Source organism: Ictalurus punctatus, chromosome 26 (genome assembly GCF_001660625.3).
Source record: "Ictalurus punctatus breed USDA103 chromosome 26, Coco_2.0, whole genome shotgun sequence".
In the NCBI taxonomy this organism is placed as follows: domain Eukaryota; kingdom Metazoa; phylum Chordata; class Actinopteri; order Siluriformes; family Ictaluridae; genus Ictalurus; species Ictalurus punctatus.
Genome location: NC_030441.2, coordinates 16,067,843 through 16,080,914, shown reverse-complemented (window position 1 = coordinate 16,080,914; position 13,072 = coordinate 16,067,843). Strand labels below are relative to the sequence as shown.

Sequence of the window (13,072 nt, the reverse complement as noted above, 5' to 3'; positions counted from 1 at the left end):
CAAATTTAACTTGGATGGATCTGATGGTAGAGTGTTTGTGAGGAGAAAGACCAGGCTAATATGCGGTTGGTCGTCCACGTGCAGGCAAAACAACTCCGACCCACCACGGCATGGGACTCTACAAGACCTCAAGAAAAAAGGTGTGCTGTGGTATCTGGCACCAAGATCTTAGCAGCAGATCCTTTAAGTCCTGTAATTTGCGAAGTGGAACCGCCGTGGATCAGACTTGTTGTTCCAGCCCCCACAGATGCTCGATTAAATTGAAATCCGGGGAATTTTGAGGCCAATGCAACACCTCAAGTTCCTCAGACCACTCCCAAACAATGTGTGCAGTGTGGTGGTCTGTCATCGACCTTCTGTCATTGCTACAAGGTCCATTTCCAACACTCCTGTGCCCATCGTAGGCGCTTTTGACGGCAGACAGAACTTAGCCTGGGTACTTTGACCAGTCTGCAGCTAAACAGCTCCATACACAGTAGGGTACGATTCACTGTGTGCTGTGACACACTCCTCCAGTAACAACCAGTAAAACATTCTGTGATTTCGGACCAGACGGGACAGCCTTCCTTTCCCTTGTACGTTGATAAGCCTTGGGCACCCAAGACCCCGTCGCCAGTTCATGGTTTGACCCTGCTCAGACCACTGCATCTGAAGATAATATTTAGTTAATATCCAGTCATGTGTAGTGTATCAATAAACTATATAAATATTCATTAATATATTACTCAGTATGTTAACATTAGCTCATACATCAATTCATCTTTCCTAGAAGTGCCATTGTTCTAAGAAATTATTTTTACAATATAGTAAAAATAAATAAAATATTATTAAATAATAAAACTGTGGATTTTATTTTTTTTTAAAAATTCCTTTTATTTAAAAAAAACAAACAAAACAATATATTAATACATTAAGCTTTCTACAATAATTAGCAATGAATTGATCATAAAATCATTAATTAACAAACTACACTGCTTATAAATAGTTTATTACCGAACCTTAATTGAACTTATTTACCGGTTAGTTACCAAAGAATAGATATTTCAAAGCCATTGCTGACTTTTATTTATTTATTTATTTATTTATTTATCACGTTTTTTTGTTTTTTTTAGAAGCGATCATAATGCCATGCGTACCTTGACATATGGAGCTAAAAACACATGAAGAGATGAAAAATCTACTAAAACATGGCCGACGTGGCCTCAACAATGATTCAAATGTAATGATACAGTCGTTTAAAGAAAAAATAAAATCAGAAAATCCATTTTAAAGTTCAAAAATCTCATTTAAACATCGTATTCTCAAGATTTTTATTCAGTCCATGCCTGATCACTTCAGCTTAAATATAATAAATAGAACCACATGTTTAAACAAACTGGCACCAGGTAAGGAATAAAACCCTCTGCCGCATGCTATTATAGCAAGATAATCACATTTTTTTTTATCCATTTACAGTTAGAGACTAGTATTTAAAGCTTTAACCTGACTGTTACAAAGCACTGACGCTCACTCCTTCTATAAAACGTTAAATAAACATTACCGCCGGCATCACTGCCGGAGCAGCTGTTATACAATCCCAATCCACACTTTCTGACCAATCAGATTCGAGAATTCAACAGCACTGTGGTCTAACGTTCTTTAACGGAGGTAGATAAACATGAAAGTCCGGTGCACGCTGTGAGAACGTGGCTGTTCAGGAGCTTCTCCTCAATCTGCACACATACATGGGTCCCCACGTTCGTCCCTGTTCCGGCACCACCAAATGACCCAGAGGAGGTTGGAGGTGGGCAAATTTAAAATGACCAGAGAGAGAGCCAATCAGATCCTCCTCCAGCTCCACAAGCTCCACCCCCTGGGAGGTGGAAAGAAGCGCCTCCATGACTGACTGGTTCTCAGCACGGGAAAAGGTGCAGGTGGAGTAAACCACGAATCCTCCGGGACGCACCGCTGCCAAGGCCGAACTGAAACACACACGCGAGGAATATCTGATAATAGGCATGTTGTTGACTGAAAGGTCATCATTATTATCTTGAAGGTCAACAAGCCAACAGCCTCATATACAACGTCTAGCTGCATAACTCATAACAGTCTTATGAAAACCTATAGCAGTGTCATGACAGTTATTAGAGTCATGTATATATTGTAAGTCGGTCCTATGACGTGTTATGTTTATTTTAACAGTGAGTGTTTAGGTACTCTAGGAACCTATAAGTGAAGTGTTAACATATTTTGTGCAGAACAGAAATGGACGTCAGTTAAGAGATGTCCAAGATGATCACCAGAGAAGCTCCTTTTGCAGCTGAGGTAGTTTATCTCGCTCTCTCAGCCGCAGCGCCCCCTGCTGGGCTCCGCCGGTAAACAGCCAACTGCGATCGTTGGAGCATGGGGCATCTACTAACACCTGACACAAGGGACAAACACACACACACACACACAAACACACACACACACACACACACACACCATGGAACATGTGTGAATATTAGCAAGAGGAAAATGAGGGGGGAAATATTCCATGCACCTGATGGGAATAGCGACGGGAGTCGAGAGGCAGCATGCTGTGAAGGGAAACGGAGGATGTGAGCCTCTGCTACTCTAATACCCGAAAGGAAACACTCACTCACACACACACACACACACACACACACACAGCTGAAAATGACAAACGCACACCACTCATGAGAGTGTTGAAAGAAAGAGAACATCTGAAATTAGCAGATGGAGGACACACCTGAGTTACAGTCGAGTTTGGCAATTTAAAAAAAAAAAAAAAAAAAAAAAAAAAAACTAAAAAAAAAGGTAGAGAGAAAGGAAACAAAAGAAAGTTAAATAAACACATACTTTTTTTTTTTTTACAATAAAGATGCACTGAAAAATAGTGTGTATCCATTTCTTAATTAGGCTTCAATATTTAAAACAGCATGACCACTTTTGTTTTTTCTTTTCTTCTACACACACACACACACACACACACACTCATTGTGAGGACTTTCCGCTAACATAATTATAAATGCAGCTAATTAACGCTATACTACACATAAATCTAACCCCGACCTTAACCTCAGAAACATTTATGCTCTTAGTTTTTTGTTATTTATTTATTTTTTTAAATAAAAGCTGTAGTTATTTTTTTTTTAATAATAAATCAAAATAAAGGTTTTTCTCATCCCCTATAAGATATAAAAACACATGAGCATGCACACACACACAAACACACACACACACTCTCTCTCTCGCTGTCCACTTGTTCCAGCTAAGCTCCTCTCAGAGATTAAGGTTTTCGCTCCTCATTAGAGTCAGCTCACTGCAAGTGTCTTGATGAACAGAGACCTCCTGCATGCCAGCTTTATTCCCCCATAATTCCACTCGGTCACAGCTCTATTGCCTACGAAATTAAACACTAGAGGGCCACTCTGAAGGCAAAGACCTCCAGAGTGCAGGATGCTAACAGATGATGCTCCAGAGTGGAAAAAAGCCATGATGAAACACATCACTAGTATGAAATCATAGTTCTGTTCAAATGGTTCCTGTCGTACGACTCGGAGTCATCCTGAGATAAATCTTACAGGCAGGCTGCGGAACAGAGTCTGATTCTGACAGGTAAAGGTAATTCTGCTTCACTCCCTGGCTTTTGTCACAGTGACTGATGAAAATGGCCCAATGTTTCACAGTGGATGGATGACACTTCACCCAAAATGGCAACGCTTCCACCTAGTGGATAAAGCTGTGCACTACACCATATCACATTTCTAGCTTCTAGGTAAAGAAGATTTTACCTTCTTACTTATAGACTTAACTTGGCTTAACTAAGTTAGTTACTTACCCAACTTAACCAATTTTTGTACTTTACTTACTTTGCATATGGGTTTTACTTACTGACTGACTTAGATACAGTGCCCTCCACTAATATTGGCACCCTTATAAATATGAGCAAAGAAGGCTGTGGAAAATTGTCTTTATTGTTTAACCTTTTGATCTTTTGTTTAAAAAGAAAAAAACAAAACAAAAAAAAACACAAAAATGCTCTGCTCTCATCGATCTCAAACAATTGCAAACACAACACAGATTTATCCAAAAAACAAACAAAAAAAAAAAAAATAGGTGTTCAACAATTATTAGCACCCATTTAGTCAATACTTCGTGCTACCTCCCTTTGCCAAGATAACAGCTCTGAGTCTTCTCCTATAATACCCGATGAGGTTGGAGAATACATGGCGAGGGATCTGAGAGCGTTCCTCCATACAGAATCTCTCCAGAGCCTTCACATTTTCGAGGTCCACGCTGGTGGACTCTCCTCTTCAGTTCACCCCACAGGTTTTCTATGGGGTTCAGGTCAGGGAACTGGGATGGTCATGACAGGATCTTGATTTTGTGGTCAGTAAAACATTTTTGTGATGATTTTGATGTTTTGGATTATTGTCCTGCTGGAAGATCCAACCACGGCCCATTTGAATCTTTCCGTCAGAGGCAGTCAGGATTTCATTTAATATCTGTTGATATTTGATGGAGTCCATGATGCCATGTATCCTAACAAAATGTCCAGGTCCTCTGGCAGAAAAACAGCCCCAAAACATTAAAGATCCTCCTCCATATTTAACCGTGGACATGAGGTACTTTTCCATATATCTACCTCTCTGTGTGCTCCAAAACCACCTCTGGTGTTTATTACCAAAAAGCTCTGTTTTGGTTTCATCTGACCGTAGAACCCGATCCCGTTTGAAGTTCCAGTAGTGTCTGCACACTGAAGACGCTCGAGTTTGTTTTTGGATGAGAGTAGAGGCTTTTTTCTTCAAACCCTTCCAAACAACTTGTGGTGATGTCGGTGACTTCAGATTGTAGTTTTGGAAACTTTCTGACCCCAAGACATGACTAACATCTGCAACTCTCCAGCTGTGATCCTTGGAGATTTTTTATCCACTCGAACCGTCCTCTTCACGGTGTGTTGAGACGATACAGACACACGTCCGATTCCAGGTCGATTCATAACATTTCCAGTCGACTGGAACTTCTTAATTATTGCCCTGATGGTGGAAATGGCCATCTTCAATACTTGTGCTATTTTCTTATAGCCACGCCCCATTGTGTGAAGCTCAACAACCTTTAGCCGCACATCACAGCTACATTCCTCGGCCATATTTACCAAAGGTGCCAATATTAGTGGAGGGCACAGTATATTACCTTTAAAGTAGTTGAAAGTAGTTATATAGATAAATAGTGATCTCCACCACTGTTATGCCATTCAAATATTCTAATAATAAAATTGTGGACCCTGCTTTAAGAAACACAACCCATTAAGCCGTTAGAGTAAAAGGCTGAGTCAGCAGGCTGTGTAAAGCGCCTACACTCGGTATGATTGGTGCGTTTCTCCTGAAGACTGGTTGGGGATCTCCAGAGTGTCTCTGTGTGAGAGGAAATGTGTGTGTGGGCAGATTTCACCACTGCCAGCTCTGCTTCGGTGTGAAGGAAAACGCAGAGATCAGGTAAATGTTTGATTGCTTTCAAGAAAGCCAGACTGGTCAGGTGGAGCTGAGCAGCAGAAAAGTACGGCTTGGCTTTGAAGAGGGTATGAAACAATTTTTCATAGAAACCACTGAAAAATCTGTATCGCTTCAACAAGAGCGAGACGATGGGAATAATGACTCAGTTAAGATTCATCATTCATCTTTAATGACCTTAGCCTTCAGTGACTAGTCTTTTCTGCTGGCTGAAAAAGCTGAAAAGCTTTTCTCTTTTTTTTTTTTCAGGCATAGCAAGAGGTCAAAGTCGCAAATGCTAGGCCAAACCATAAATTTTGGCGCCTCTGAAATATCCCAGCTATCCTCTAACATTTGTAAAAATTGTACATGGCCCTCATACCTTGTCGAACATCTCTGGCTTCTTGCTCGCGATGTCCCTGCCGTCCTCATTGGTCACAGCGAGGGTGTCTCCGAGTGCACGGGGGACGTACGACTCGAGAGTCTTCACCAGCCACTCGTACCTGCTTTTATCCACTTCATTACAATGCAGCAGCCCTGTGAGTCACATGATCACGACATGAGCACCAGCATCCCCGTTCCTACGCCTTAAACTGTGGGTGTTCACAGTGCTCATAAAAACCGGCGGCACTTGAACGAAAGAAAATATTAATAAGGACCCTAAAATAAAATGCAATTATGAGGGAAAAATGCATTTAAGTGCCAGTAACTGAAGACGACGCTGCACAGTTTTGATGCTTTATTCTTTAATAAATAAATAAATAATAAATGGTCAGTGTTGGCAAACTGCTGTAGTATAAGAGGGGGAAAAAAAATACTAGAGGACATGCTGTTCACGGGAAATAATCAACTCAAGCGGAGTCATACCACCAAGTGGTTGATTATTTTCCAGCACATCCTGTCTGTCATGTTTCCTTCCTTATATATATATATATATATATGACACTAACGATAAAGAAGACAGGGTCATACCCGGGTTTGCCATTTGCAGTATGGCCAGGGCTTTCCCTCCCGGAGCGGAGCACAGATCCAACACGCTCTCTCCGTCCCTCACGGACAGAGCCAGCACGGGCAGCAGGGACGCAGCGTTCAGCAGGTAGTACTGCTTCAGCCAGCCCTCCCGATGTCTCTGTGTGGGCAGACGCACGGCATCTTTATGGATTAGACACTGAAAAGCCCGGGCTTTAGGAGAATCTGGTTGAGAGAGAAGGCTGTGATATCCGAGCGATTTTAAGACGGCCTTGATATCCAGATGCTCGCTGAAGCGATTCAGTAGGACGCCATACTGCCAACAGTGAGGATTCAGCAGGACCTCCCTAAACACAAAATCAAATCAAATCAAACTGGGAGATCTTACACTCCTTACATTCTTCGACATTCTTATTAGATATTAGCTTCTTCATTAGTCTTAGACCTTCCTGTATCTTTATGTGTACGTGTGGGTGTGTGTGTGTGTGTGTTACTCTTTCGCTCACTCCTCTGACCATGTTTACGTCCTGTAGGCCTTCCCTTCGTGCATATTTTGCCGTCTTAAAAGGTCACGTTGATATAATTCCTCACTTCCTGTCCTTCGTCGGAGTTATCTGTCGGCCAGGTTATGAATTCATCCCACTCTTCCATGCGAACGTGTTTGAAACCCTGCACCTGAGGACCACAGTCTCGGGACGAGAGCGGTACGTTAGTCGGCGCTTCGTGCGTGCACGCCGATCAGCTCTGCGTCAGATTATACCCACGTCTGCTGGCTGCTCAGAAGGCGTCGATGTGTTTTCAAAGACAGCAGTTACAAAAAATTTTGTTGGTTTGCTTTAAATCACAGGTTTGATGAGGGAGTAACTGTCTAACACGAGCGGTAAACGAAACTCGTTTCACGGAGGCTCCACACCGTTAAACGCGACGAAACGTAGGGTAAACATAAACGATCGTTTACGAATAAATTAAATGAACAGCCTATTGCTGTGGTATAAGAGGAATTAAACTGCTTGGGGACTTGCTGTAATGGGGAAAATCATCCGCTGTGGAATGGTAAGACTTGTCATCACCCTGTCGTTGATTAGTTTCCCATATCAGCATGAACCCGTTAATTCGATGTGTACACTGCAACGCAGACCTTCACATGCCGATCAAATCCACTTGTGCGCACATACACATACCCCTCAGGATGCTTTATTTCTGCGAGTGTGTTTTCAACTAAAATGCGATGACTTTTGATTATTTTCAACAGCACTGATGTTCTCTGTAGCAAGTGTGTAGCTTGACCAATTCCCTACATGTGCAGGAAATACTCCGATCCATTTCTTTCTTGCGGTCTTACTGGGTATGAAATGTTCATGCAGAAGGAAGAAAAACAACAACAACAACAACAACAACAACAACCACTTTTTTATTGTCTTGACAGTAAACTGCTCTAGCTCATTTCCCACCTTGCAGAAAGCCAGACTTGTCCCAGCTCCTCTGTGTACTGGCTGTTAAAATGCTCCAGCACTGACTCACACACTCTCCTCTCAGGTCTGCAGTGTGTGTCGTCTTTAATGGAGAGCTGGAATAAAACCGTTAAGCGAGGTGAAAACTCTTCACAGTGCAAGCAAAAAGACCGCTACATGTGACCTGCTGGCTTTAAAGCCGAGTTTAAACCGAAACTAACCCCGGTGTGAAGTCCTCGCCGGATTCGGTTCGGCTCGCCGGAGACGTGGACACTGCTGAGGCGTCCACTTCTCATAGAACTGCATGCTGTGGATACAGTTGTTTTGGACAAACATTTTAACGACAACATTGACAACGCATTATCGACCGATAGTGAAACACCGGGTCCGTCTGCTTAATGTTACCGTCAGAAACGCGGAACATCATTATCTGTTCCGCCGTTTTTTTGTTTTGTTTTTTTTTTTGCTCATTATGAGTGGTTTCGTAGGACAGTGGTTTTCAAAGTGATGGCCGCCAGGGGGCGCCCGGGGGGCCTCAATAATTTGGTGTGAAAAATAAATAAATACATGATTCTCACTCTCAGACAACCACACACACACACACACACACACACACACACACACACAATCAGTTCCTAATGTAATGTAAAGATGAAAGAGGTAATCATTAATTTTAAAAAAGGGGGGATATATTCAGAAGTCTGTATTTTTAATGTGTTTTAAAGACATCTTGCAAAAGGGGGGCCTCGGTCAAATGTTAATGCCATTTGGGGGGCCTTGCCCTGGAAAAGTTTGGGAACCCCTGCCGTAGGATACGATACGATTTCATAAAGCAACGATTCGATATTTGATGATACTACTGAATCTGCTACGATACGATATTTCATAAAGCAGCGATTCGATATTTGATGATACTACTGAATCTGCTACGATACGATACGATTTCAGTTACTGTATGGACATGTGGCCATGAGGAGTATAGAGTAAGTTAATGCACATTCAATTCTAATTTGATGTAATAGTTTAATCAGAAATGTTCTAAAACACAAAAAAAATAATGATTCAAAAGCTGACATTTGAAACAACCCACATGAAAAAAACACTATAGAATTTCAAAGTAACTTTAATGAAAATGTAGTAGAATTCCTGTAGTAAATACTATAGTGTTTTTGAACCATACTATAGTAAAGATACTATAGTAAATTGCAGTGATGTGGTCATTTGTTGTGGTAACACTACTATAATACTTTTTTTTTTTTTTGAACTACAGTCCTTACTGTAGTACGTTTTCTATAACTGTACTATAATGTGTGAGACAACCTTCACAGCACAGGTGAATGTTGTAAACCTGTGTAGTACTTTATAATGTACACTAGAGCACTGTAGTGTTCTCTAGAAACTAATACTTAAAACACAGTTTATCCATGACTATAGTCATTTCTGTAGTATGCTGCAGTATACATTAACAAAGTGTAAATACTATAATATATCACAATCTACTACAGCTGATTGTAGTAAATTCTAAAATATATAACAGTATTTATTGTCACAGGTGGGAAACAAACCCCAGGTGTGGTCCTGGAAACTCAGCACTCTAACCGCTACGCTACGGAGGGGTGAGAGACCAACTGCAGACACGACTTTGAGAAATATAAAGTCCTTACTCAGGGTCTTCATAAGGGAGCACAAAGAAAAGAAAGCATCCAATGCAGGGCTGTAGCAGGTGCTCTTGTGCTCTCTGCCTCCCTCTGCTGGACAGGTCGTGGTGTGACAATTGACTACAGTTTCTCACTATAGTTAATACTACAGTATGCTGTAATATACATTAACAAAGTGTAGTAAATATTATTATATACTACAGTATACCACAATCTACAACAGTTTCATGTAGTAAATTCTAAAGTATAATACAGTATTTATTCATGTGGGAACCAATGGGGAAAGTTAGCAATCATGTACATGAATCACAATGAATAAATAATTAGGGATATTAATCCACTCAACTAACGAATTCACCGTATGATACATTACGTTAGCTACTGCATTTTAGCCTTGTCACTTTGTTTCCAGGCAATCAAAACATGGGATTAGCCCACCCCTGAGTGTTATCCCATAGGTTCTACTTCATTTCATCAAGTCTACATTTCCAGGAATGTTAAGCATACATTGTTTGGTTAACGTTTTGCGCAGGTCTTTTGTTACTCAAGAAAAGATCAATTATGGCAAATCATAACATGGTGATTTTGTAACAATGAAATCCCACGGTTGCAGTTTTCCCAAAAGCCACACCAACATTTTTGTTTGTTTGTTTATTTGTTTGATTTAAAACACCCAAATACACGTTTAAAAGTGAACCAAAAGTCTTGAACAAAATTCATACTTGGGTTATCAAGTGTTATAATGTAGTGCATACCCGCCTATAGCAGAATTACACATGCACTGACACTTCATTTTCTTTTCTTTTTAGTTTAATCCTGCCAAGGAGCTGACTGATGAAAGCACTGAATACAGCACAACCCCGAGTGTAAATGACAAAGTTCAAAATATGGTCAGTGTTCTCCCCGAAGACAAAATATCTGAAGATATCATCCGTAAAATGAGAGAAGTTCGGCAAAAAGCACGAGAGTGTAGGGGGAGTAATCATCCAGTCATTTCTTAAATGTTCATCCACTTCTTAAATGACCAATAAAACATTGTTAAAACTGTCAAGCATTTTAATCTATAGCAAAATGAAGTACACCATTTGTCTATGAATATATTACTGCTCGTTCCTGAAGAGAAGATATTTTAAAGACTTGAAAGAAGTTTAAAAAAAACAAAAGGTGCTCAGCGTAACTTGACTTTAATGGAAGTACATAGAATAATCCTAAAGACTATGCTATAAAGCCTATGAAGCACATGCATGTATCACAGGGATTCCCCAAGCTATCATCATGTCCATGGTGGATAAAGCATGTCCACTGGTATCGAAGGATCAGACAATGACTTACATGAGCAAGAACATCAAAGATGAGTTTAAAAACATTCACTACCAGGGATTTGAACTCGCAACATTCTATGTATCATAAGTATGTGTAGAGCTCTAGATGATAGAGTGCAGCATCATACTGGGAGTTCCATCCATCCATCCATCCATCCATCCATTTTCTGTACCACTTATCCTACACAGGGTCACGTGGGAGCCTGGGGCCTATCCCAGGGGACTCGGGGTACAAGACAGGGGACATCCTGGACGGGGTACCAACCCATCACAGGGCACAATCACACACACACACTCACACAGACAATTTGGAAATGCCAATCAGCCTGCAGCATATTTCTTTGGACTGGGAGAGGAAACCAGAGCACCTAGAGGAAACCCCTGAAGCACGGGGAGAACATGGAGGCTCCACACACGCAGGGTAAAGGTGGGAATGGAATCCCCAACCCTGGAGGTGTGAAGCAAACATGCTAACCACTAAGCTACACCAACTTCGAGTTCCCTGTAAAGAACTTCAGCGAGGAAATCACCGATAACACCAACATGGATATTCATATTCTCACGGCAGTGACGAACACTGTGCACTATGTGCGTGCCAACAACTATGTGGCGAGACAGCAACATATATATACACATAGGGTTAGCTTTTAAATGAAATTTAGTATAGTTCTGTAGCAACTCTATGCTTTGTGATTTATGAATTTATGTATAGCGTTTCATGTTTCACTTTAAATCCACTTTTCCATTAGATTATTGTTTACTATATTCTATGATTTGAATGAATACATTTTAGCATCAGTCAGCATTAAAATAACTTTTTTTTTTTTTTTTTAACAAAAATTGAATAAAAAGCCCAGGCGTTTCGGTGATCCCGCGCCCACTGTATCCTCAGATTCCTGGATCTTGGCTCACAGGAGTGAAACTTGTTATGTGAAAATGTGTTATGATCTTCTGCAGCTGTAGCATTCCGAGATGCTTTTCTACTCACCACGGTTGTAAAGTGTGTGTATTTGAGTTACCATAGCCTTCCTGGCAGCTCGAACCAATCTGGCCATTCTCCTCTGAGCTCTCTCACCAAAAATGCATTTCCACCCACAACTTACTACTCACTGAATATTTTTTGTTTTTCGCACCAGTCTCTGTAAACTCTAGAGACTGCTGTGTGAAAAACCAAGGAGATCATCCGGTTCTGAAATACACAAACCAGCACATAGGACACCAACAACCATGCCATGGTTTAAAGCACAGAGCTTACTTTTTTCTTTGTTTGTTAGATGTGAACATTAACTGAAGCTCTTGACCTGTATCTTCATGAGTTTATGCTTTGTGCTGCTGCTACGTGATTGGCTGCTGGGATATAGGGTATAGGGTTGTTACTTGATGAGGTGTTGTTATTCTACTGAATTAAAAACATATACTAAAATGTAAAAATTCCAATATAAACATTAAATTGACCATGTATTTCAAACTTAACCGATACAAAAATACTGTTTTTATAATTAAAGCTTTTCTTTATAGACATGCACCGATCCCATTGGTTGGGCGTTTGGTTGATATCCAATAGTGATCGATACTGAAACGCTAGCAAGTTACGTAAGACATAATACATCAAAGGTGTACTGGCAACAGAATGTCTAATCTAATCCAATACTGATCCTTCGTTACTGATAGCAATGCTTAGTTTCAGATTGGTCCATACCTACTTACTACCTACAGTATGAACTGTGCTTGGAACAAATAAAGTAACCTAAATGAATGATTTCAGTTGTGTTTAAAACTTTTATATATAGATTGTGTGTGTGAAGCGTACCTGGGTCCTGTAATGCATCATGGGAAGGGTTTGGGTGAAAGTACCAATATTAGGGATACACATCAAAAGGAATTCATAGAGAAAATGTCCTCAACATTTACCGCCAATGTTTATACACATCAGTAAGTATTTTAAAAAAAACTTATCTTATATAAAATCTAATTCAGAGGTTGTTATGTCCAGTTTTTGGGACCCACTACCCTGTATCAATGCAGCTGTTTAACTTCTAAGCCCACTGCTTCATTTGGAACGAACCGCATTTGCAACAATAACACTGAAATCATTCAGACACCTGCAGAAAACACGTGTTAGACCTCGAGTCGCCTTTTAAAGAGACGGATAGAAAAGAGCAGATCTGAAGAGCACCGATATCAAAACAGACTCCAAA

The 13,072-nt window shown here is 40.6% G+C and overlaps 1 protein-coding gene across 1 annotated transcript; it reads right to left on the bottom strand.

Moving 5' to 3' along the window:
* Positions 1 to 841: 841 nt before the first annotated feature.
* Positions 842 to 8,304, bottom strand: nsun3 (NOP2/Sun RNA methyltransferase 3). Its single transcript, XM_017457887.3, has 6 exons — positions 8,116 to 8,304; positions 7,895 to 8,010; positions 6,447 to 6,790; positions 5,857 to 6,011; positions 2,280 to 2,401; positions 842 to 1,961 (listed from the first exon to the last, which is right to left on the bottom strand). Exons 1-6 carry the CDS (start codon positions 8,242 to 8,244, stop codon positions 1,694 to 1,696), a joined length of 1,134 nt encoding a protein of 377 aa, XP_017313376.1. The 5' UTR covers positions 8,245 to 8,304; the 3' UTR covers positions 842 to 1,693.
* Positions 8,305 to 13,072: the final 4,768 nt, after the last annotated feature.